The sequence below is a fragment of the Anas acuta genome, chromosome 12 (assembly GCF_963932015.1).
Source record: "Anas acuta chromosome 12, bAnaAcu1.1, whole genome shotgun sequence".
Classification (NCBI taxonomy): domain Eukaryota; kingdom Metazoa; phylum Chordata; class Aves; order Anseriformes; family Anatidae; genus Anas; species Anas acuta.
In genome coordinates, this window is record NC_088990.1 from 8,607,879 (window position 1) to 8,632,356 (window position 24,478).

The following is a 24,478-nucleotide window of genomic DNA, read 5'->3' on the forward strand; positions in this document are numbered from 1 at the left end:
ATGGTCTGGAGGATTGATAATCTCTGCCACATCCACCTAACTAATGGGCGTCCATCTTCCTCCAATCTGCCCCTCGACATCATTACACTTAAAGCGTAATTACATACATATTGTTTTTAATCTGCCTGGGGCAAATAATAACCTCCCACCCAAAACCTTAGTCAATCCATAAAAACTGTTCTCTGCAATTCTTGGTGTCTCATACTTCCCATACTTCGTACAACATTTGGGGATATTAAGAATGGCTCATGCACAAAATTTTAGAGGTTGAATTAATTCTGAATGTTATTTTACAAAAAAAGAAAAAAATAAGTTGTTCTCCAGATCAAGAACTCCCTGCCCACATTTGAGACCACATGACATTTTTATATTCAGATAAAAGAAACAAACACGTATGAAAAGTCATAGACATGAAACTTGTTCTTAACAGATACTCTTTTTATTATGAGATCACAGAGCCAAATAAACAATCAACATTACTTGCATACACTAAAATCAATTAAAACTTATTTTGAATCACCAGTTTTTACCCAGCTTACTCTACGACTTATCTGGTGGTTTCTTGTTTTGCTCACAGATGCACATAATATTTCAGTACTAAGAACATTTACCATAACAAATATCAGAATGGATAAAGAAATGTCATCAGTAGACAGTTCACTCTGAAACTGGAATAATAAAACTGTTAGGTATCAAGTAGCTTGTTCATCATGAGTATGATGAGAATAAATGATTCTTACTGCAATAAACAGTCACATATCCTTATTTCTACTGATTCTAGAATAAGAATTCACTCCAGATATTTGCTAATTAGAAGCAAATCAATGCAATCTGCATTACTATTACCACATATACATTGTGTTTTTTTTCTTGTTTGAATACAAATAATGTATTTTATTGCTCCCAACATCATATATGACTATCAAAAAGTTGTGGTTAATGGATCTGAAGTCTTTGGTCGGTCACTCTAAAGGCGGGTTGGTATCAAGATGCTTTTAGCAGTCTTCATAAAGAATTTCATCTACTGGGACATCATTTTCTGCCACGGGCACAGCTTCACAAATCTGTTCCTTAAACGCCAAGGCAATCGTGTAAGGCTTTCCACTGGGATGTTTCATACATCTTTCAAGATAGGTATCATAATATCCTTTCCCTCTTCCCAATCTGTTGCCTTTTTTATCAAACCCAAGGCCTGGCATGAAGATAAGGTCAAGACCCCCTGTAGAAAAATGAAATAAACATTAGTGGATGCACTGTGGATTTCCTGATGGCTGGACTACATCCACATAATTTCATACATAGCAAAAGTGCTAGCTTTGTGTTTTGCAAAATGCTTCCATCTCTTTGATCAGATGAAAAATACCTTGAATACTAAACCTGCGAATTTACATTTTCATCTTACCAATTGCATACTAGATCAGCTGTAAAATAATTAGACCCTGAAAAGCTAGAAAGAAAAAAAAATCTACCTTATAACAAATTTATTATATCATTTTAGCCTCACACTTCCAAATACTAATGATTATGACTCTAAATCTAGACAGAGATTGAACTCAGAGAAATTAAATGCAGGAAGAATCAGAAAATCAAATGAACTTCTACATCAGGCACAATAATAGAAAGGAAAAAAAGAATGAGAAAAAGATGTGTAAGACAGAGAGTACCTTCTTGACACAACCATAAGATGCAATGACTCAAAGAGGCTTGAATACAAAGTATTCTGAAAGTGGTTATCTGCCCTCTTACATTGTGAAGAAGTTTTGAAGAGCTGTCTCTTCATGAGGTTCCTCTCCTAAAGGACTGTCCTGCTGGGTCTCCAGCAATTTGTGTTACTCCGGCAGCACACCCAGGTGTTCTGCCTGCCTTCACCAAATCTCTCTCCTTCCAGAGAGATTACAAACAGTATGGATTCTCTGAGACCCTTCTGAGATTGTACAACTGGAACTCAGAATCAGTTAAAAAACTTCAGCAAGCTGCTTAAGTGGCCAGTTATCTGGGCAGAAGAGATCCGAGCAATTGGGGAAACCCTGCCTACAGATCCCACCCGCCAGCTCCAGACAGAAGAGATGGGATCAGGTAAGCCCTTTACACTCGCTTTGCTCATACTCTGTCACCAGATGTGGAGCAGCATCATGCCAGGCGCATCAATGCTCCAATTTACAGGCTGCTGCCCACTCGTTTCAGGAGCTGATCACACCTCTGCCATCAGGCAAAGGGCACGGGCTGCCCCGCTGAGCACCCACCAGGTGCACAGCAGCCAGCGCGCTGCTTCCATCCCTTATGCAAGGCTTGTTCTGCTGGTGTTAGAAGTCTTGCAGGGACATCCTCTAAACAAATGAGCTTGGCTGGCCTGGTACTGACCGCTGAACCCAGGAACACACCACTTACTAGTTTCACAATGCAAATAAAGTCTTTCATTACTTGCTGCTGTAGCAGACAGACACTTAAGAAGAGGAAAGCAGGAGTGGCAGGGGAAAACTAGCACAGACTAAACACAGCTCAAATGAGTTTAGAAAGAAAGCAAATACTGCATCTCAGTCCACTGCTTCTTCCTTATAGCAACAGTACTGCCTTATGAAGCAGTTTTATAATTACCTTCTGCTCCTTCACCAGAGCTAGCATGCGGCAGTACTTTTCCAAACCAACTCTCTACTGCCACTTTGAACTGCACAGCTCTCACCACATCTAGCTGAGGGACAACACTCAGCTTTCAAGGAGATACACGGGAGCATGGACTGAAAGAACCAGAGCTAAGCAGAGTTTTTCAGGTTGCAGGAAACCCTGTGTGAGACCAAGTATCAGCTCTGAACTTAGCTTGGAAGAGCATGCTGAAAGTGCACACAAGACCAACTCATTTGCACATCCTTCTCAGGCTCCAGGAGATCACCTTCCACTGCTCATCAGTGAGGAAGAGTCACTGGTGTGAACACCCATCCATCATGACCTGACCGAACTAGAACACGGACATAAAATATGCAAGGCAATGCATATGCGATGCTTGGAAAAGATTAATCTTGTAAATCTGGCATCATCCAGTTAAGAAGTATGCTTTTTTTAAAGAAGTCAAGGAAATATGAGGAGGGAATTAGCCAACGGGGAGGCTACAGAATATTACTGGTTGAATTACAAGGGAGCCTCAGTAATTTACCACACTGCAGTCAACTTTTGTTTCCTAAGACAGACAAATGGTGAATAGCAAACAGAAAAAAAAGAGGCAAGAAAGCAGAAATATGGTCTCACTTGGACAGGGATGACATTTTTATGGTGTCACTGTGTACACCACGTTGGACATACCTTGTCAAATCTCTTGAGTGTTCAAATAAAAACAGATATTTGCCAATTGTCAGGCCTATGGACTAGGACCTGGAAACCAGTTGGTCTTCTCCCCATTAGCATGGTTGGTAATGGAGATTCTGCAGGTCAAATCCTCTCCTGTAAATTCTGTGCTCATTCTTTGTTTTCTCCATGACTTGCCTCACATTGGCTTTGTACAGGCATACAGGTGGCCCAGGAACCAGTGCGGACCAAACACCAATCATGTTTAAAAAGAAACACACTCTAGCGTACACATTTTTTAGTTGTTTTCTCTCCGTGTGACTCATGGAAAAAAGCAGAAAACATTTGCTGCCACTACTGTTGGCAGGTAGGAATGTACACAAGGGGCAAATCTGCTGAGGAAAAAGGTGCAATTTCTTTTTACATTTATATTACAGACAGGAAGGAGACAAGCTGGGGAAGCACTAAGGAAAGAGGGAATTGGCAGGAACAGTGCAGGGAAGAAATATATTTTCTGTGTCGTTTAACTGATAGCACAGGGCACACTCGAGTGAATTCAGATGTATTAAAGCACTGTGTTTTCTTCTGGGTTCTCTGGAGTAATGGAGTCTGCTTTAATGAGTTAGCTCCGCTATAATCATGGATTTTTTATGCCGAATAACTCAAACAAGCTTGTGCAAATCTCAATATAAAAAACAATGCTGTAAATACTGTAATAGTTACCGTTATATTTTTTTTTCCACTAGAGCAGTGTGACACCGAATGCCTTTGCTCTGACTCACAACACACTGATAGCCACGCAACTCACACCGCATAAGATTTAAGTAAAATACCAAGCAAGACTTTCAGTAGAAAAATGACACAGCTACCCTGGAAGGAGCCCGAAGGCAGTTCAAGCTGTATTAGCCCCAAATCCTGCCCTGGGAGCTAGAAGGAATGGCAGAAAGCTGCATGGCGAAAACACTTTCCCTCCACATAACTTGGGGAGCAACAAAACCTCCTGCGGTGCCTGCGGCAGCGCGGGGGAAGAGCTGTTGCTGGATGAGAGTGACACACAGATGAGACCAAGATTGCAGACATGTAAGATTACTATCAGCAGTGAGCATACATCAACAGGATGGCAGGTGAGGGGAAGGACGTCTTGCCCCTCCAGGCATGTGGCCCTCCTCACGCTCACCAGCCCTTCCAGCCCTGTAGGACCACGAGTTGCCACTCAGGATGCCCTGAAGGCCTGTTCCTTTCCCAAATCCCCGTCCCTGAGAAGAAAGAGGAGGCTCTTGAGCATCAAACACCAGTCAGTTTTTACTGCCTTGTAAAATGGTATAAATGAGGCCTCCTGATGGCCACCAGCTTCTGTCCCTGTCCTTGTAATGCCTTCTGTCCCTCACACGCCTGCAGTCATTAACTGCTGGCTCAGGGATCCCTGAGCCTCCTGTGACAACAGGCCAGGAGCCCAGGACACAAAACCAAGAAAAGCACAGCCACTGTCGAGAGGGCTTTTGCTGTGGTTAATCGGCACTTCTCTCAGAGTACTTCTCTCAGGTGGTCTGCAAAATGCTGAGGGCTGAAAACACACAAGCAGCAATACACTGCACCAGCCCAGGTCTTCTGTGAAGAGAATACCAATGCTTCTTATAAACTTTAATTAAGCTACAGGATATCCATGTAAGGTTGGCAATTATGATGACAGTCACCTAATACTCACTCTACCCATGACATGAGCTCTTGTGGCTTCAGCTCCTTCAACTGTGTACCACCATGTGTGAAATAATACACCCTGACTTACCAACATGGGCATGCAGCCGTGCTGACACGGCCACATAGGTTTCATTTATACAGCTAAATAAAGCAGGACCAGAAAGCAAACTCATTTACAGGATCCCAGGTGGTCCACACTGTTTTTCTGTTAGTACTCTGCCGGGCTCTGCCAGTACCCGTGAACAGCAGAGACAGAAGTGTGCAGGCCTGGCCCCTTTCACCCCGCACAATCCTCCTACACCATCCAAACTGGGGTTGTTCCTCCAGACACAGGCTTTCCTGCCTCATGTCAGTTTATGCCACACAAATCTTTGGATTTTTGCTACAAAAATACTGCCATGATGGTCTGCCACAAGGCCTCATGCTGGGAGGCAAGCCAAGTCCTGTGTGGTGGGGACAAGACCAGTCTGTGCTACTAGGCCCCACTATATTTAGCAGTATCAAGTCACAGCTTCAAAACCTGCCATGTGGGTGTGCAGGCATGCTTTGTCTGCACTGACATGTAGACATCTATGTCTACACACCTTATGTCTACACAGAGAAGTGAAATGACTGGCCCGAGGACTCAGGAAATGTGTGGCAAAAGTACATGCAAAAGGCAGGTGTGCATGCTGCGCGTCCCCTGACTTACCCAGCAGACCGAAACATTAGCATCCTCTCTCTGCTGTTTTAAATAGGAATACACAGTTTCGCTTCCTCTAGGCAGCTGTGGTGAATTTCCTCACTTCGGCAGTGCATTTCTCATTACCCTTTATGATAATATCAAGTTTGATTTGATCCCCAGGGAAGGATTTTCTCCTTGCACCTCATTACCTCTCTTCTCCTTAATCTGATGTTCCTATTTGAAATGCCAACCGGTGTTTTCTGAAGTGTTCTTGACAATAGTTAATTATAGAAGAGTCCAGCATGGTGCACCAGACACAGGTCATGGAAAGACTGCTGGGGCCTTGGCCTGCCCTCAGATGGAGCAGCCGGCGTAGCCTCTCTCCTCCCTGACGTGAAGGGGTCCCAGCCCACTGCCACCCTGCTGTGAGGGACATTTATTCCACAGTTTATCTTGGGGGACATATCTCCCCCAAGCCCAGCTGCCTGTGCTTGGCTTGCCGTGTCCCCACAAAATGCCTGGGCTCTCCCAGTATGGTGCCTGCGGCACCAGTGAGCTCTTGAGCAGTTGCTTTTTTTTTTTTTTTTTTCCCAAGCACAGCTCATTCCGCAGTGGTCATTAGGGACTCCCTCTGCTTTGCTCAGATATAAAAGGTTACATAAGGTGCAGGGCCATGAAGAACGGGGCCAAGAACAATTTTCTGTTTAAAGAAAAGGAAAGCCTTTCTGCACAATGCTCACCATAAGCAGTGTCAGATCAGTCTACGCACAGCCTCTGCAGAGCTGACAAGTACTTGAAAGCTGTTCATTTACAAGGAATGAAAGCTGACTTTGGTGCTTTCATGATCTACCAAAGACCACAATGGAGGAAAAGCAAACCCTTACGCAGGAAAACTTTACTTTTCAGAACTAAAAGGACACGGTAACTGCCTGCTGCCTCTGTATCTGCTGCCCCGGCAGAGAAGAAAACATTAACTCAATCCATTTGATCCTAATATTGAAGTATCAGTCTTGGTGACATGCAGGGTATGGGCCAATGAGTTGGAATAACTGAGAAAGTTCTAATTAATGGCAGAATCATTACTATAACTTTAATTACTGTCAGCATCAGCACAGTTAGGCCTCTTGGGTAAGTATTAGCTTCTTAACATATATTCTGCAGGACTCAGATCGTCATCTTGCTCTTTCCACAGCACCTACCACAGTGTGCTCTCGGTTAATCACCAGACCTTGGGGAAAACAACTCCACAGAAGTAAATATTTCAATTATGCTGCAGATGAACAGTACTCAGCTTTCCCCCTGGAATGCCCTGAGTGCCCCTTGCACCACTACTGAGGTTGCTAACCGCCCAGTACTTCCTTCCAGATGCAAATTTTCTGCCCTCTGGAAAAAACCTGCTCTTGGTTTCAAGCACAGCATCTCTGCTATTACACACCTGCCACGGTAGAAGTTCGGAAAGGGAAATGACAAATCTGTTCACTACAGGCCTAATCCTGAACCCACCGGTGTGTGTGCTTCCCAGAGCTGGGATCACTTCCAGAGGAAACCAGCTCATTATCCTAAGCCCAGAAGAGGGTAAGGAACACTATACAGCACCCTGCTCCGACGGCAGGACCTGGAGCCAGCCGTGATCCCGCAGTTCCTGGCCTCTGGGGCTCATGTCCTTCAGGACCCACTCCTGCCACCAGCAAAAGGCTGTGCTCTGGCTGCCCTGTGGCGTTATCATCCCAATCTAATGAGCAAGGAGACAGAAGCATTACCCTTTGCTGCAATTGATAAGCATTTGAAAAAAAAGCCATTCATCCAGAACCAATTATGGCGAGTTTTTCCAGTAGCACAAGTGATCACAGCCATAAACAAGTGCGTTGTTTAACTTTGCCCCAGACAGGCTGCTAAAATGCAAATACAATCCCTGAAAAAGAAATATTGGTAAGAGTTTCATTTCTGATTTGCTCACATGACATAGTCTTTGAAAATCAATATCAGAAGCTCAGCATGAATCTTCATTTCCTTTGAAACCTAAGTTACAACACAAAAGGATCAGATCCTCAGTTACTGTAAATCAGCATTGCCCCACTGAGTCCCCTCTGCACTGACCTTGAGAACTACATAGGAAGTATCATGAATTACTGACACATGTTTGAGGAAAATCAATTCTTTTCTCTTGTAGGTATTTGTTGTTTGCTCATAAACAGCTCTCCTCTAAAGCTTTCCTAGAGTGCTCACTCTGTAGTCTCCTTGTGATCCCAAACACAGTTATCTAACAGGACTAAAAGTTGTGTTTCGTATTAGATTAAAAATACAGCTCATTTTAAAGTGCAGACATGAGCTCTTCCTCCAGGTGTTTCCATTACACGAACAACTTTAATTGTGCAGTACCACAGCACTTTGGCAGGACCTCCTTTCTTCTAACTATTCATGGCCAGTCTTTCCCCTAAGAAGGAAAGCCAGAGAGATGCTTGCACTGGCCAGGCACAGAAATCAAAAAACAGACCATTGCAGAGCGTGACTGCCTGCAGACCCATGCCAAGGGCTAGCTGAGCCCCTCAGCACCCAGAGAGTGGAGGACAGCCTCCACGAGCACCTCTGCACACCAGGTCCCATTGGCTGTGCCCACACTTTAGGTACAGGGTACACCGTGAGGTCCCCAAGGCTAATGCTCACCTCATCCAGGGGCACTCACTTGCTTCATTTGTATTCCTGTTTGTTTAAGGGCACTGCAGGCACCAGGAAGGTTTTTGTGTCCTTTTGTCTTCTGGCAAACAACATTTTATCCACATCCACACATACACGTGGCCCACCAATCTCTTTTACACACATATATATGTCAAGTAGACTATCTCCTCTGCCATCCATGTGCCACAGGTAATTGGTCCACTATAGAATGACTGAGACAGCTTTGGTTATTGCTTCAATAAAATATTTTGCAGAAAATAGAACCATCAGCAGAATCTACAAACAAGCACGGAGCAACTCAGCACTTATCTGTCTGCTCATCCATGTCTGTGCTTCGTGTCAGCATGAAACATTGGTCTCCACAGTTCACACTTGCCCTCCTGAACTACGGCACAATAAAATATTTATACTTCTCTCTGAGAAGCTACATGATAGCCATCAGTCATACAGGTTTAAAACAACGGAGTGTCAGTCCCTCTCCTGTTATCAAACCTGCAAAACCCACTAATAATGCCTTTTGATCAGCTGCTGTGCTACTGAACTTCAGAAAAGTAAACATCCTCCTCCTAATTTGAATTTACTTAAAACAAAATTTAGTGCCAAAGCATTTGAGAGGTTAAGGGCACTGCACAGCTTCAGATGTGGTACTTCAGCCCTGCACAAACAACCCTGTCCTGCCGCACGAATAAATATCCTTTCATGTGTCATCGGTATAAGGCCAAGACTTGTTCAAATTCTGGCTGGTTTCACCATGTGGGAAGGCTGTGTGAGGTTATAACCATCACACTCATTTCCCCTGAGGTTTAAGTTATTGTCAGCTGAGGTCTAGTGTCTCATTTTCAGAATCTGCCAAATGTCTACCTAAGAGAAAATTTGAACTAGTTCTTTTCTATTTCGCTATTATTCATCGAGTTGGCAAAGGCACAGTAAATAAACCATAATCACTCCATGCCACCTACAAAAACGTCTGCTTTTGCAAATTCAAAGTAAAGGAAATCATTGCTTAGAAATGCTTTAGCAACCAGTCTGTGAAAAATGACTTACCTACTTCTGCTATTCAGACGTTGGAGCAGTTAGAACAATTTGATTGGGAAAACTTGGGCAATGGAAGATTTTTGGTTCTAATGGTTGCACCTGCGTTCTCCTGTGATTTTAAACCACCAAAATACTCTGAAACAAGATGTGCAAAGGAACAACTCCGAAGGGAGAACAAACTGCATTACAACCACTTTAGAGCACATCAACACATCCTGTTAAATCAGTAAATGCTGACTGCTGAGTTTCTCCTTCAGAGAAACTAACAAGGCACGGGAGCTTGAGCTGTTGATGCTGGGATTGTCATAACTCTGCTACAACCTAAAACACAAGGATCTTTGTGCATCTTTCTGTGTGCCTGTGTGAGATTCATTAAGATTTTATCAGCTACATTTCCCATAGTGTTTATCTAAGCACTTATTTAAAATACTTCCACTTGATACATGCGTATGTGCACTTCATTTCTCTACTCTTGGTCTTCTTTTGCTTGCTGCTGTCTGGATATTTTTAAATCAAAATATGACACAAGTGAATCATCTGGGGATTTTTTCAACACATCATGTATCACTATCAGTATTTCCAACACCCCTTGACTCAGTCAGCAGATAGCCTATCATAAAATACAGAGAATCGCTTGTGAAATATCATCAACTTCTTTGTCAGCACATAAACCTGACTCCTGTACGGAGCTACACCACTTGATAGAAACATTAGGCATCCTTCCAGGCAGGGTTTGCTGAACATGTAGTCAGCTGGTTTGTAGGTGACAGCACCTTACCTGTTAGTGTCAAACATGTTAACATCACAACAGCTGAGTAATCCAGCTTCTTCCATCACAAGGTTTTATATTTAAAACTTGCACAGCTTAAAATAAACAAAACCCAAACCAACCAAAAAAAAAAAACAAACAAAAAAACGCCACCATCCCTCCACCTCCCTCCAGCTCTCTGTGTGTTTGACAATGCCTGGATGAGACTTAAATTATAGGAAAACTGCCTAAATGACACCAGTGCTCCATAGCAAATCTATGGAATACTGACACCTGCCGGCAAAGGGCTTCACATCACTCCTGGACAGTAATTTGCCCTCCATCTACACCCAAAAACTGATTCCCGTCCCATACACACAAAAGGCATCACAAGCAAGAACTGCATCCAGTTATGAGCTATCATTACACTGTGGAACAGCAGCATGTGAATCCTGCCCTCTAAAAGCCAGCAGCTCCCTGCCAGGTCCAAGGGATTTCCCACCATACAGGGGAAATGACAGTATTTTGAATCTCAGCAAAGAGAGCAGGGATTACCTGTGCCAGGAAGACAAATTTTTTGTAGCTGGAAAAGTGCTGACCTGATTTAATAGCCCACTAATCTGGCAGAAAGCCAATCTTAGGAGAAGAAAAAAAAAAGTAAAAAAAAAAAGTAATTTTCTGCCAGATTCTTGAGCTAAATCTGCTCACCAGAGATGACATCAGCATTGTTGTGAGGACAAGGGGAGAACAGAGCTGGAAGCAAAGAAAAGGCAGCAGGACTGCTCCTCCTGGCACCAGCTGCAGGGCTCAGCTGTCTCACCAAACTGCATCTTCAATCCACGTCACCATACACAGGTGAGCACCAGGTAAAGGTGTCCTCTCCTGTCCTCCAGATTATCCAGATTATGTGAGCAAAGGCACAGAGAAAAAAATCAGTGCCACCTCTTCCCGTCCAAAAAGGAAAATAAAGGGAGACAAAAATCTGTGGATTAGTTAATGCAGCCAAAGATGCATGTTTGCATTTCCCCTGTACTAGTTTGGTATACAGACCCATGCCACACTCCACAGAATAACCTAACCTCTTATTTGGTTTTGAAAGACTCCTGTACCTAGGAAACAGTGTAAAGAAAATGACAATACCACTATTCACACTAACAAAATAGCTCTCTGAAACAAAACACTTCAGAGTCACTTGCAGTGAATTTAAAGCCTGCGCCTATGTTGTTTTCACTTCTCTTTCAACATTAGTTGATGACAGAAGAAGTAATCTTTTTTGTTGTTTTGCTGAGTGCAGGGAGAATGTTTTCTGCAAGAAGGCAAATATGGATGTTAATCTTAGGATGATTACAAAGAAAAGCACTTTTAAAGCCTTAATGACCTTAACAAAAGCAAAAAAACCAGAGTATTCCAGAGCTCTCAGACCTCCAGGTTCACTGCAGGATACCTCTGCATAGATAGTATTAAAATTAAACCACAGTGTTCATGGTTTAGTCTGCACCAAAGAAATTCAGGACTAAAGCATACCAAAAGGACATTACAAAGTGATACCACAGAAACACATCAACTTTCGCATTCAACGTTTTTTTTTTATCCGAAAGTCTTTCAAAGAAGAGATTCTGTGTAATCATAGCAAGAATGTCTCTAAACAGAAGTACTGGGAGAAGCCCAGCTAAAAGTATGAGTATTCGCCCAGCAAATTGGGTGCTGATTGTTATTAGGCTGCTCCAGAGCTGTGGAAGGTGGTGCAGACTGCAGGGCAGGCATGGGGACGGAGTCGTGCAACTTGCAACTGAAGGCTGGAATGCAGGAAAACCTTAAGGGAAGCAGCTGCTGCCACAGCTGGGTCCAAAACCTGAACTATTTTATTTCCAAGCAAGTATTTTCCTAGCATTTCATGTTAGGGAACACCCTATACAGAATAATTAAAGATTATCTCGTCTGTTTTATGGATCAGGAACACTCGAACAGACATTTTTGTAATGACTTGTAGCTGTGGGATACCTGTGTGGAACCCAGTAAAAAAAGCCTGCCCAGCAAGCTTGTTTGAAAGCAGTGTTATGGCATATACAGAAAGAATTAACTTGTACACTGTCGTTACATATATTTCACAATATTTCTTCACCTGGGCATAAAACATTTTCTCAAGCATATTTTCTCCAAAATTGCAAAGGCTGACAGGTCAATGGGTGGAACTGCTGCAGATCTAGAAAACTTCCATATGAGAATAAGAAAACAGAAAATGTTTAGTAAAGAAAAAAAGGGTACAATTGATATAATACAGGTTTAACTAAGCAATGAATAATAAAAAGAAAGTAAATCAAACATCCTTATTTACTTCTTATTGTAGAAGAATGAGGTATCACTTGAACTGAAAGCAGCAAATTCAAAATGAATACAAGGAACATAATATTTCACATAGCATAGGAACATAATGTAATATTAATGTAACAAGGAGCACAATATTTCACATTACAACTAACTGACTACAACTCACTGCTGTCAGAATGTTGCAGAACCAAGGGCTTAATAGAAATAAAAATAGTTGCTTATAGGAATGACCAGAATGCCCACAGGTAACGAAAAACCAGAACCTGTGTGTAAGAGGATAAGCCAAGAGCTGTATCTGCAGTGGTAGGAAGAAATTTCAGCTATTGCAACATAGCTACAAGTTGTGAGGTTTCCTACATCTTGTAAAACTCACGATGCTGGACTGAATGGCCAGTGCTGTGACCCTGCACTTCGTGGGGGCAGCATCCTCCCTCCACAAGTAGACTCACCACCAGAATGTTAACGCCTCACTTGCACTGAATTTGCTCTCCTCATGCGTATCACAATACTATGGCTCATTGTCTCCAAGCAGAAGTTCATTCCAAACTTCTGATCATATCATTAAAAAATAAATTATATTAAGAGCTAAGCCTCAATTTTCAATTTTGTTTCATCCCACAGTCTCAGATTTTCTTTTTTATGACCAGTGTAAAAAGATTTTAAATTGTAATCTACCCCTTGACATATATTGTACTGTAAGTTTTAATCAAGACTCCCAGAGGAAAAGAAAATCTAATACTACCCTCAATCACTTCACTTTTTTTTTTAACTAAGCAGTAATATTTAACGTCTGCTTTCCACAAACCTGTATTTCATTTATTCCAGATACTTTCCAATCTGTGTATATCACTTAAATATGTCACAGTTACCCACGAGTATTATTTACCACAAGTGTTTTTTCAGAATGATTAACACCATTTTGTATGTTCCCATTATTCCTCCATGTACAACTCTACAACCTCCAATGGGTTTGAAGTAGCTTACTAGACCTTCCCTGTGCTTCAAGACACCGCTTTTCTTTGTACTGCTTTTTATTTCTAAGCTTTCATGAGCCTTGTATTTCAAAATCTTCCAATTTCTGGTGCATTTTTTAGGGGGGCAGGAGAGGAAGTGGGTTCTAACCCATTATCTTATTTTTTACATCCTATTTTACTTTGCAGCTGTAAATTAATCTCTTCCTCTTGAGACTGTGTTGCCACAACCTCAGCCATACTTCTGAAGAACTTTGCTAAAATTTGGAATGACAGAATAGCAATGTCATCAAAAGGCCATCGCTCCTGGCAGCACATGCAGACTCTTCGAATGTGCAACAAAATTGTGGGACTTTAATGACAGGTGAAACAGAGCTTTCACAGACTAAAACATTTCTGCAGGGCAGATCCCAATGGCAAAGTCTAAAATGGGGATAATTGTTATTCTGGAAAAAAATCAGGCTACTTGGATTTGCTTGGAATTGTAGTCTAGCGGTAGACAGCATTTTGCTTGCAAGAGGGTTCACACTTCCCAGTGTAAATAGCTCTTATAAACCAAATACGATCCACACAGGTAAACTGGCCCTGTCCATTCTCGCTATCAGCATATTGTTGTCATTTATGTCACAGCAAGGCTCAAAGTATTCTGCAGGTTGTAAGGACAGAAAAATATAACTGCTCTAACCTCAAAAGTTAATGTACAAAGGGCTATGTGAAAATGAAGCAGCAGTAAGTCACTGATAGACAGACATATGTTAGCATTTCCTCACTTTGACCTTTGGATTTTTCCTTAATAAATATTCTGGTATTTATATCACGGATTATCTAGTTAGCATCTCACTAATTAATTTGAAGACAACACAAATATTGTGATCAGTAGGCCACTACTGTTTCCAACACTAAAAATTCTGGAAGTCTCCAAATTAAATTACAAAATACGAGTCCAGTTCTTAATGCATTCATTTCTGGAAGCAAAAATACATTATTCTCCATGAGAGTAGTACCAGATTATTCAGCATTCCCCATTATATATAGGATGCTATATTTCCAAGTGCTTATATTTTTCAGTCTGGGCATTTACGACAAACCAAGCTTTTTATGTTCTTTTTTATTAAAGGCAAAATGGTTCACTGGTTTCTAAGAACAATGCTAGCAAAAAATGACCAGGAAACCTCTATTGCTCCATGTTTTGGGGCAAGTAGAAAACTTGATCAGAGTAGCCTCTGCGTCAACGATCTGGCTTTAGCCACTCGAATCCATTTGAGTTGGTCTTATAAAATATTGTAAATGTTTGAAAATCTGCCATTTGCACAGCATACGAAAGATCGTGCTGCACCTCTCTGAGGATGCCACCTTCTCTACCACTGCTGGAGCTGCAAGCGCACAGATAGCCCCACAGCTCACCAGGAACTAGTGCCAGTTTATAAGGGACATTGTCTCCATCCTGGCTACTCAATCCCATCCCACGCACCCTGCATCAAGAAGGTCATGTGGCAAACTGGATGTATTCACTTATTTGGGTTACAAAATTCCCAACCAAAACAGGCAGAGAGGAAGAAAATGTTTTTTCATCCATGCTCACTGATCTGGTTTACCACAGAGAGGCCGGGGTGGGAATACGCTGAAATTGCAGGGAGGGAGAACTCCCTAGGCCAGCAGCGAGGCAAAGAAGGGCACATGGAGCTGCAGGCTCAGACTCAGAAGGACTCAGAAGGACTTTTATTGCAGGGGTTGCCCTAGTCCCTCTGACTGGGCGAGACTGGGAACTGAAACATGGAAGGAAATGAGGGCTGGAGTTTCACTGACATTTCTTCTAGTCACCAGTTTATGCAACCCCTCATCACCAGTTTCCTGCCAAGCCTTTAGTTGCACCAGTCCAAATTGGCAGAGGGTTTCCCCATGCCAGTGGGGCCACATGGATAACAGTACCAGCACCACAGCAGAGGGCTGGGACAAACAGAAGACAAGAAGAGAGGGCAGCGGCTGATTTAATCCAGCAGTGCCCACAAGAAAGGATCACAAAACTCTGCATGAGAATCACAGAATCACAGAATGCTTTGAGTTGGAAGGGATCTCAAAGATCATCTAATTTCAAGCCCCTGCCATGGCAGGGACACCTCACACCAGATCAGGTTGTCCAGGCCCCATCCAACCCAGCCTTGAACACTTCCAGGGACAGGGCTTCTCTGGACAACCTGTTCCAGTGTCTCACCACCCTCATAGTACAGAATTTCTTCCAAATATCTAATCTAAATCTTCCCTTTTTTGTTTAAAATGAAGTTACTACACTTCCTGACAGAGAGTCCCTCCCCAGCTCTCCTGTAGGCCTACTTTACGCACTGGCAGGCCTCTGTGATGTCTCCCTAGAGCCTTCTCCAAGTTTCTTCTGTGTCCTTCTCTTGTGCTGGTGGCCCCAGACCTAAACACAGTACTCCAGAATCAATTTTGTGCTGTTTAGTACAAGTGCTGTTTAACAGAAAAGCTTTTTTTTTGCTTTTTTTTTCTTCTTTTTTTTTTTTTCTATGGCAATGAGAAAGAAGCCACACCAGTGAGGAAGGAAATGAGAAAACTGGGACAAGGAATCATGTATGTCTGGACTCAGACAAGTGAAAGAAAACACATGATCTCCTTCCTTTTGGCGGTGGCAAGCTATTTATGTTGGCCCAGTTGCCTAGGAAGTGACAGCCTATGACTGGGAGGAAGAGGAAATGTGCAGTCTGGTAAGAAAGGCCAAGAAGGACACAGGGAGGGAGACACAGACGCTGGGCAAAGAGCAGAAGGGATGGAGGCAGGCATTCTGCTGGCAGCGAAATTAAAACTTGGAAAAGGGGGGTCCAGCCCAAGCATGAGACAAGCCTGGGAAGCAATCACTTTGGAGGGAACAGAGAAGAAGCCATGTTGTTTGGAAAGACAGGCAAAAGAGTCTGTGTTCACTGGGGGCAACTCTTCCCAACAGCACAGCCTGGAACCCAGCATCCTGAGCCTCTGCTGGTCCTCGGCAACTGCCAGGCAGTATTCTTAAGTCATTGAACATTACAGTGATAAAGAGCCCATACAGAAATGACGACTTGTGTCATACCATAGTTGGAATAATGTACAGCAAAAAAGGCCTGCCGCTCTAACTTGAACAAAAGGGAGAAAACAAATGACTGAATGCATACTTATTAGCAGCATTCATTAACAGCGTTGATCCTTTGCATCTTTTAAAGAGTCTAGATCATTGCATCAGGGTTCATCTTGAATGACCCCAGATCTAATGGGCAAGGACTACATAATGGCCTACTTGATGACTGAGGCAGAATATACACAGATAAAGAGGCTGAACTAAGTTTGTACATGTAATCCTGCTTCTTGCATTTCTTCAGAGAGTACCTCACAATCCACTAGAGTAAGCAGATTCAGAGCCACAATTTCTAATACCTATTTCAGCCAAAAACAAGTATCTAGGCCAAAAATCCTCTCCCCATCACCCAGGTGAATGTTTTAAAAGTTGTCTATAATTTATTGTACATCTTCAACTACCAGTCTACAATTTGCTTATGGACATTTAATTTTAATATGCACTGGATGCAAGATTTCCAGCTAGATCCCTGAGGCCAAAGTTGGTCACGACTCCCTTAAAAAAAGTCACCTCCAAGAATTTTACCACAGGGTCACATTCAACCCAATCAATTTTTTCAAGTCCCAGTAAGAATAATCGTTTTTTAGGAGGAACAACTTAGCTGTTCACCCATAGCACTCAGAGTAGATTCAAGTAATAATAAATAACATTATAAATGAGGAAACCCATGTCCAGCCTGCTGAATCACACCGCCTCCCTAAACCACACTGAGATGAGAGCTGCTGGGAAGGTGTCCTTTAAATTTCTGTAGGAGTCGTGATAAGAAGCAAACAGGGAGCATGGTTTTATCTGATTTACTCTTTCCATGGTTGTGTAAGGTGTTTACGCTCGTGTAAACAATTGCTGCAACCTGCCTAAAGTTTCATCAAAAGTATTACCTTGGGCAACAAACTATACCGGTGCATATTTGTATTTCTGATGGGAAAGGATTTAAGCACGTGAATTCAGACCTATTGAGAAAATGTACCACTGGCTTGTTCCAAAAGTTGTCTAAAATTTTCAGTGAGCATACCTGGAAAGTCATGCATTTACATACACCCCTACTCCAAGTAAAATACCTGAGCTTTTTCCAGCTTTGTTCTTTCTGTTTCTGTGTCCACTTAGCTTGAAGAAAGGAATATTTCATATTAAAATAGTTATCCATGTATGGTAGCGAAGACAACAGACTTTCTACTACAGAAACTACACTGATCTTTGTTTATGACAACAAGGTGTAATGTGCTGTGCTGTCAAGATGAAAACAGGTAAATCCTGATCCAACAGAAAAAGGACCATCTCCCAGAGGAGGGGCTCATGTCTACTAAACACAGCCTGCATGTACTACCAAAGATTGGGAAACCATGCAAAAATTATACCTAGTTTTACATTTGAGCTGTTCTTCACAATAACTCTGCCTTAAAAAGAGGAAAGAAGTTTTAAGGACAGTCTGAATTTAAGCTTTTTGTCATGCAAAATGAATACACTCAGTAGTGACATGACTTATTTATGTACCTGCAGGGTATTCCTTGGAAATTACATAGCAACTTATGCAAGCAATGGGAACATTACTAGTATAACACCATGTCATCTCTTTATAACAATGTAAATGCCTCAGATCACCACAGTATTTGATAACATCACAAAGATAAATGTTTCATCCGTGCATAATTCCAACAATGAAGGACAAATGTAGTAGCAAGGCAATTTGCATTCCTGCAAATGTACCAAAGTTCAAACGATATAAGTGACACAAAAATATAGCAGAAGTATTTTAAAGATGCAGAGATACGGTGTCTGTTTCTGTGGGGACAAATTGGAGTGTATCTGTCCAATTATGTAATAGTGCAAAAAAAACCTAAACTTACTCTCTAATCTTCAAAAGCTTTCCAAGGAAAAAGGACCAGAATCTGACTTCCTATCCACAACAAAGTATTCCTGCATTATAGAGTAAAAACAGACTAAACTAAAGCTTCAGACGGGACAAGACTGACATGGCCTTATATCAATTGTTACAACTGCTGATCAGAGAAACAGTACCATTTCAGAAATTACATCAAAACAGAAGTATGAGTAATTTTGAGCAAATGCACTCTCATCATTCTGTGCTCCTCAAAACACAACACATGAGATCTCCGTGAAATGCCTCTTACAACTCTTCCCCTGACCTCTCACTGCAGTCAGCAGCCTAAATATAGGACTCACAGGACCGCTGTAGCCCTCTTGGCGTTGCTCTCTGCCCATAAGCATACCCAGGTGCCGAGAATGAAACAGCAGCTCCAGGGCTAGCCAGGTACCACAGGTCCATCCCAGTGCACTCTGCACCTGGTAGTCCCTGCTCCCATTACACCTAAAATTGTATGTTTCCTTTGTGATCTCTGCAACAGACTTGTTAAATTCAACAGCAGCTCGTTAGTAGTGCAAAAGTTTGTCCCAAGTATCTAACTAGACTTAATCAACAGAACCCTGGACACTTTAAGGGTTACCTTCAAAAGCCACTCGATACCACTGATATATAGAAATTTATAAGGGAAAAAAAGGAAAACAAATAACAGTATTAAATATTAAATGGAAAGAAGACAGATGTATGAAGCAGTTAAATCCCTTGCTGCCTGAATTGTGGACATGGAAAAGATTCTGAATTAAGAAAGAGGTAGTGATCCAAAAAAAACAAAGAGAAACAAACACAGTGAAAATGCTGATAAATGAAGACTACGTACTAGAGCTAATGTTTCCAGCAGAATTGTCTATAGGGCAGTGTTCTGGGAAAGCACATTGGCATCCCAAAACAAACACAAAACCCAGTTCAACCAAACAGATTCATATAAATTTTATGTTCCTGTACTGAGCATTAAAAAGCTGGTGAGTCTGTGAGGTGTGGAAGCTGTCTGCATGGTAAATTTCCATCTAGAGAAAACTTCCCCAGCCTGAGGTTTCAAGCCTGATCCACTAAACATTTCTGCAGATGTTTCAGAAAGACGCTAATGTGTTTACAAAAAGAATGAAAATAATTAATGCAGACACAGAAAAAGTAAGTTTGTTTACAATTCTGTAAAAGCTGAGGAATTTTAGGTTAGGAGAGAGATTCTTTTGGGACCAAACCACATGTCATAGATAGACCTAAATGAACTTGTAACTTTCCAACTCTGTAAAGAATCCAGTGTCTGAGACAGCATTTTAAGATCAAAATGAAAAAGACAATGATCGAAAAGAGTTTGCAATGTTTACCCAAGCCTGCAATAAAGTTCTTTTTTATTTTCAGTCTAAGGTCTCAGTCCAGAAAGCTGTTCTGCATGGGCAGGCTCCACATCAGCACTGTGATTCATCCATGCAATACAATTTGCAGGATCAAAGATTTCAGAAAATCCTCTTGTCAGCCTACAGGCATCACCTGAAAAGTTCTGTACCTCTCAGGCAGTGGAAACTAAAGTTCTCAGAGTGTGTCTGAAAATATCTGCGAATCCCCATGACTTTCAATGGCAGCCCAAGCATCTTCTAGCAAGCTCCTGCCTCCATGAGGCCCTATGCTGTGCTTGCCAAGATTGCATTGAGCCTGTCCGTGGAAGGGGACCAGGGAGCAAATTTCTCTGGAGGGAGGGCTACTTTCAGTTGGATCAACTGTGCAATATTTTTCTTGCCAGCTCTGCTGGCATATCACAGGGGTGGCACACGTTAGAGAGAAACAGGCGAGAGAAAGTAGCACCTGCTGACATCGACTTCAGCATCTCTACCACAACACATTAGACCATAGCATAACATTTCATTTAATTCTCACTATCTGATTACTTCTTACCAGCATCCTGACTACTCTTGATCAACAACCCTGTGATGTAGGAGGAAAATACTCACCACCAGCAAGAGCTTCTTCTCTTGCACTGTCATCGTCACTAGGCTGAAGAATATTCCAGGATGTCAAAGTAAGTGAAGAAATGTCTTCAGCTGATGATAACTTTAGCATGTCCATGTGATTGCTGTCAGGTTTGTAACGTGGGATGAAACACTCCTTGCCTTGCTTAAAAATGTCCTTAATGATTTCTTCTGTCTGGATTTCATCTGGCATGCTCAGAAAGATTGCAATTCTTTTGGATTCTTGGTACCTTGAATGCCCAATCACCTATACAGGAAATTGCTGTGATGAGCTTATGAAAAGTTTACTAAACAACAGACTTTAATAAAAAACACAACTGGAGGAAAATACCCATTGGAAAGAGCAGAGATACAAACTACCATGAATCACAAAGAGAATAAAATAAACTGACTTTGTTTCCTACTCCCTACCATGAGCAAAATCAAAATGGACAAATTTTTGCTGCAAGTGAACAAAACATTATAACACAGGTTTGGGCCATCAAAAAACAGTTTTAGAGACAGTCCAGATCCTTTAAATATTTGTGCCATATAGTGCAGGCATCCTCAAACAGCAAACATCACTTGAGAACGATACAGCAGGTCAGACCTGCCAGCTTATACAAGACATGAGGATTTTGCATTCCGTATTTTCCATCCTTTTTACATGCTGCATTTCACAACTGGGCCTAGGCAGGATGAGAAGTGCATCAATGAAATTTCTCAAAAGAAAATTAGCATCAAAGCAGTTGACTGCAGAGCTCAAAGTCTTGCAAGATCAGGCCCTTCTTTTTTTTTTTTTTTTTTAATCTGAAATGCCTTACATCCAGCAAATTTAGATATATGACTACAAACATCACCTGCTTCTGATAGGTGATCTTATTACTGCACATTTTTCAGAGCTTGAAGGAAAGATGGCCTTGCCATTTTTTTTTATTTTCATGAGGTCGTCTGTGCTGGACTTACGAAAGATTGAATGTAGGAAGGAAAATAAAAAATGCTTATATGGTGAAAGAGTGTTAACAGATTCATACCTTACTATGTCTCTGCCCAATTCCAGATTAAATTCCATGTTAAAATTTGTGAGGAGTTTTTTTTTTTAAGGCTTGTCTTCTCTCTTTAGTATCTTATATATTTTGTTACTTACATCAAGACAAGACAAATACAAATGTGTCCCTTCTGACTTAAATGTGATTTATGCTTATTCTACGCATTTGCAAAAAGCTGTCAGAAATATCAGACAATTGAGAAACTGTGCTTACACCAAATCCTCTGTTCTGTGTTTGTGTAACTGCAGGGTAACTGCTCTCCTGAGCTTTACCCCTTGCCCTTTCCCTGTTTTGAGAGATATATGCCCGTATCTGAGGGGAGAATTGGTTCTCATTCCTTTTTTTTTTTTTTTCTTTCTAGCACACCAGCTAAAAGCCCAGGTGAAATATTCAAAAGATGGATATATTTTGTAAGGCAAGATATAATGAAACACGCTGGCCCAAATTATGGTAATGTGTTGCTTGGCCATAGAAGTGCCTAACAATTCAAAAGCGTACTTTACTTCTTTTTGTAATTTGTTCAACCTTACACATGGATTTTTCCAACTAAGTGATTAAGCTCTTAAACAACAGAATTTCCATGGCAGCCTTTGTTTGAAAGAACCAACTATTTAGTCAAATTGCAGACTCCAGACAATGCCTGTGATTCATGTTACTGAGGGGCTCCTGAGCTGAACCTTTTCATGGGTTGACAGCATAGAGAAACCGAAACACAAAACTCTCCTCTGTCAAAGAGGTGCTGTGGGCACCACACAGGTCAAATCTGTTCTGACATGTCCAACAACACGAATGATTATGCAGTACAGAAAGAAGTGAGGTTGGAGATGTAAAACCACAAGCTATCAGAAAGGCATGACTTCAAATGTTTTCAGAAATGTGAAGACAAAGTTGCCAAGACTCTGAGCAGTTTCTGAGAAGAGTGAGAAAATTTCCACACTTACAAGTATTGTGTGCCCTTTGTTGATGGCTGTTGCTGCAGAATTAGAGCATGCAAACAGCATGACTTTAATCATGAATAGACATGTTAAAAAAGAACAGTCATCCAGAAGCTAAGCAATTTTGGTTTGAATTTAAAGATAATTTTGAGATGAGATTTTACTACTAAAAATGCTTTTCAGGTGCTATAAAAGAACATACTCACTTTTATTAGCTACACTTACTGATATACATTATAGAGCTACACTTTCAGCCTCATATTGTTCAAAGTACTTTCTCATCATTTTCAAGAATTTCATGTCAGCTGCATTCCCTTCCCATAAGGAAGCTGACTCTCTTCTGTCAGCTGTGCAATACCATTGTGTCTGAAGAAAGCTCATGATTTTCAACTTGTGTCATAATATTAAAATGGCATGATAACATCAACTTATGTCATATTTCCCAATGCTTTCTTTTAAGCAAAATAAAGCTTTATATTCTGTATGTCCTCACCCACAGAGACAAGTGTCCTGTTGCTGAGTTTTATCAGCTGCAGTTAGACCAAGGCTGAGAGCTCCATAAAGTTCTGTATATGGCCTGGGTGCTTATAAAGTTGGCAGAGGACTGTGACAGGATGTTATAAAAACTGTGATTTAAGTCTGTGGTATGAGATTATTAAAATATACTTGCATTGTAGTAGGATGTAATGCATATATATATGTTTATATAATATATATTTTATATATATATTTGTATATATATAAAAGCAATGAAAAAAAGTTTATGTGAGTTCCAACTGAACCTATGACCTAAAGTGTCTGTGCTGCCATGTCACATTCATGAAGTGGCTACACATTAGTACTAAGCAAAGTTTATAAAAAGATTTAAGATCCTTTGGCAGGAAAATAACAATATAAACATAGATCATCTAGAAGTACACTCTGGTGCTGCAAAAAAAAAGGATGACTGTTCTATTACATGCAGTGACTGAAAAATAAAATTTTATTGTGTTTATTAAAATGACAAAATACATCTATATAAAAACTTTGCCATCCAAATGCGAACAGGACATTTCAAAAGAACACATTGGTACCACTCTGTGCTATGACACCAGTGAGGTAAACCCCTCTTGATACCTTTTAAAGTATAAAAATCACATTAGAAATCAAATTGCAGGGAAGAAATACCCCGAAGGAGACAGAAGGGCAATTACAGACAGTTAAGCAAAAGGCCAGGATGAGCCAGTCGCTAAGTTTTGACACGGGGCTAGCTGTAAAGCCAGGCCGACGCGAACATTTTAGGATAAGCCACCCCACAGCCACGTGAAGCCCCCCCCGCGCCGGGCTGCACCGCAGAGCCCGTCCCCACTCCACAAATGCCCCTCGCCCGCAGCAGCCACCCCAAAGCCCTAAAATCCCAGCCCCGTCCTCTTCCAGCGCCCTGCTCCGGCCTGATCACCGCCGGAGCCGCTTTAGGAAGGGGCACGGCAATGGCCAAGCCGCCCCCGCTGCTCCAGGAGGGATCCGAGGAGCTGGCGGCGGCCCCGAGTCCCCTCCTGGGCTCCCGGCGGGGCTCGGAAACCCCCCGGCGGGCTTCCCCGCGGAGAGCCGGGGCCGGGCCCGCTTCCTTCGTCCTCCCCGCCCGCCCCCGGTGCTCCGCTCTTCCTGGAAGCCTCCGGGTGACGGCAGGGCCCCGGCTCGCACCCACCTTGCGGCTGAGCAGGCGGGATTGCCGCTGCTTGTCCGCCGTGCCCATTGCCCGCAGCCGCTGCCGCAGCTCGGCTCGCAGCGCCCGCTTGGCGGCCCGCAGCGCCGCCGCCATTTCGGGGACGCCGCCGCCGCCCTCCCGCGGCGGCTCCATGAGCCCCGGGGAGCCGGGCAGCAGCGCCTCGGGGCAGCGTTGTGGAGCTGCTGGGCTCGGTTCCCTCGTGGCTTGCAGCCAGCTGAGGTCCCAGCACAGCCCCGCTGTCCGGGGAGGGGATTGTTGGGCACTGTGCCCCAGCCAGGGTCAGGGGAATGTGGGTGCTTCCATCCCTGCTTGGGGCAGCCACCTCCTCTGTCCCTCACAGCCATGGGGTCAGCTTCCCCTGCAGGGTGATCCCCAGCAAAAAGTCGTGGCTCTGAGGCCTGGTGTGCTCTGCCCACGGTCTCCACTCCACACCAAACACCTGTCAGG

General features: G+C 42.5%; 1 protein-coding gene across 1 annotated transcript; it reads right to left on the reverse strand.

Moving 5' to 3' along the window:
- Nucleotides 1-416: 416 nt before the first annotated feature.
- On the reverse strand, nt 417-24,253 carry MTHFS (methenyltetrahydrofolate synthetase). Its single transcript, XM_068695754.1, has 3 exons — nt 24,011-24,253; nt 20,343-20,607; nt 417-1,219 (listed from the first exon to the last, which is right to left on the reverse strand). The coding sequence occupies exons 1-3, from the start codon at nt 24,161-24,163 to the stop codon at nt 996-998; spliced, it is 642 nt and encodes a 213-aa protein (XP_068551855.1). The 5' UTR covers nt 24,164-24,253; the 3' UTR covers nt 417-995.
- Nucleotides 24,254-24,478: the final 225 nt, after the last annotated feature.

Bases quoted from the DNA above. Each gene is read 5' to 3' on its own strand.
- MTHFS (XM_068695754.1), bottom strand. From the start codon at position 24,163: ATGGAGCCGCCGCGGGAGGGCGGCGGCGGCGTCCCCGAAATGGCGGCG. The intron at 20,608-24,010 runs GTGGGTGCGAGC...TTTCCTGTATAG, and splicing joins CCCGCCTGCTCAGCCGCAAG to GTGATTGGGCATTCAAGGTA. The intron at 1,220-20,342 runs GTGAGTATTTTC...ATTTTTCTACAG, and splicing joins AGAAGAAGCTCTTGCTGGTG to GGGGTCTTGACCTTATCTTC.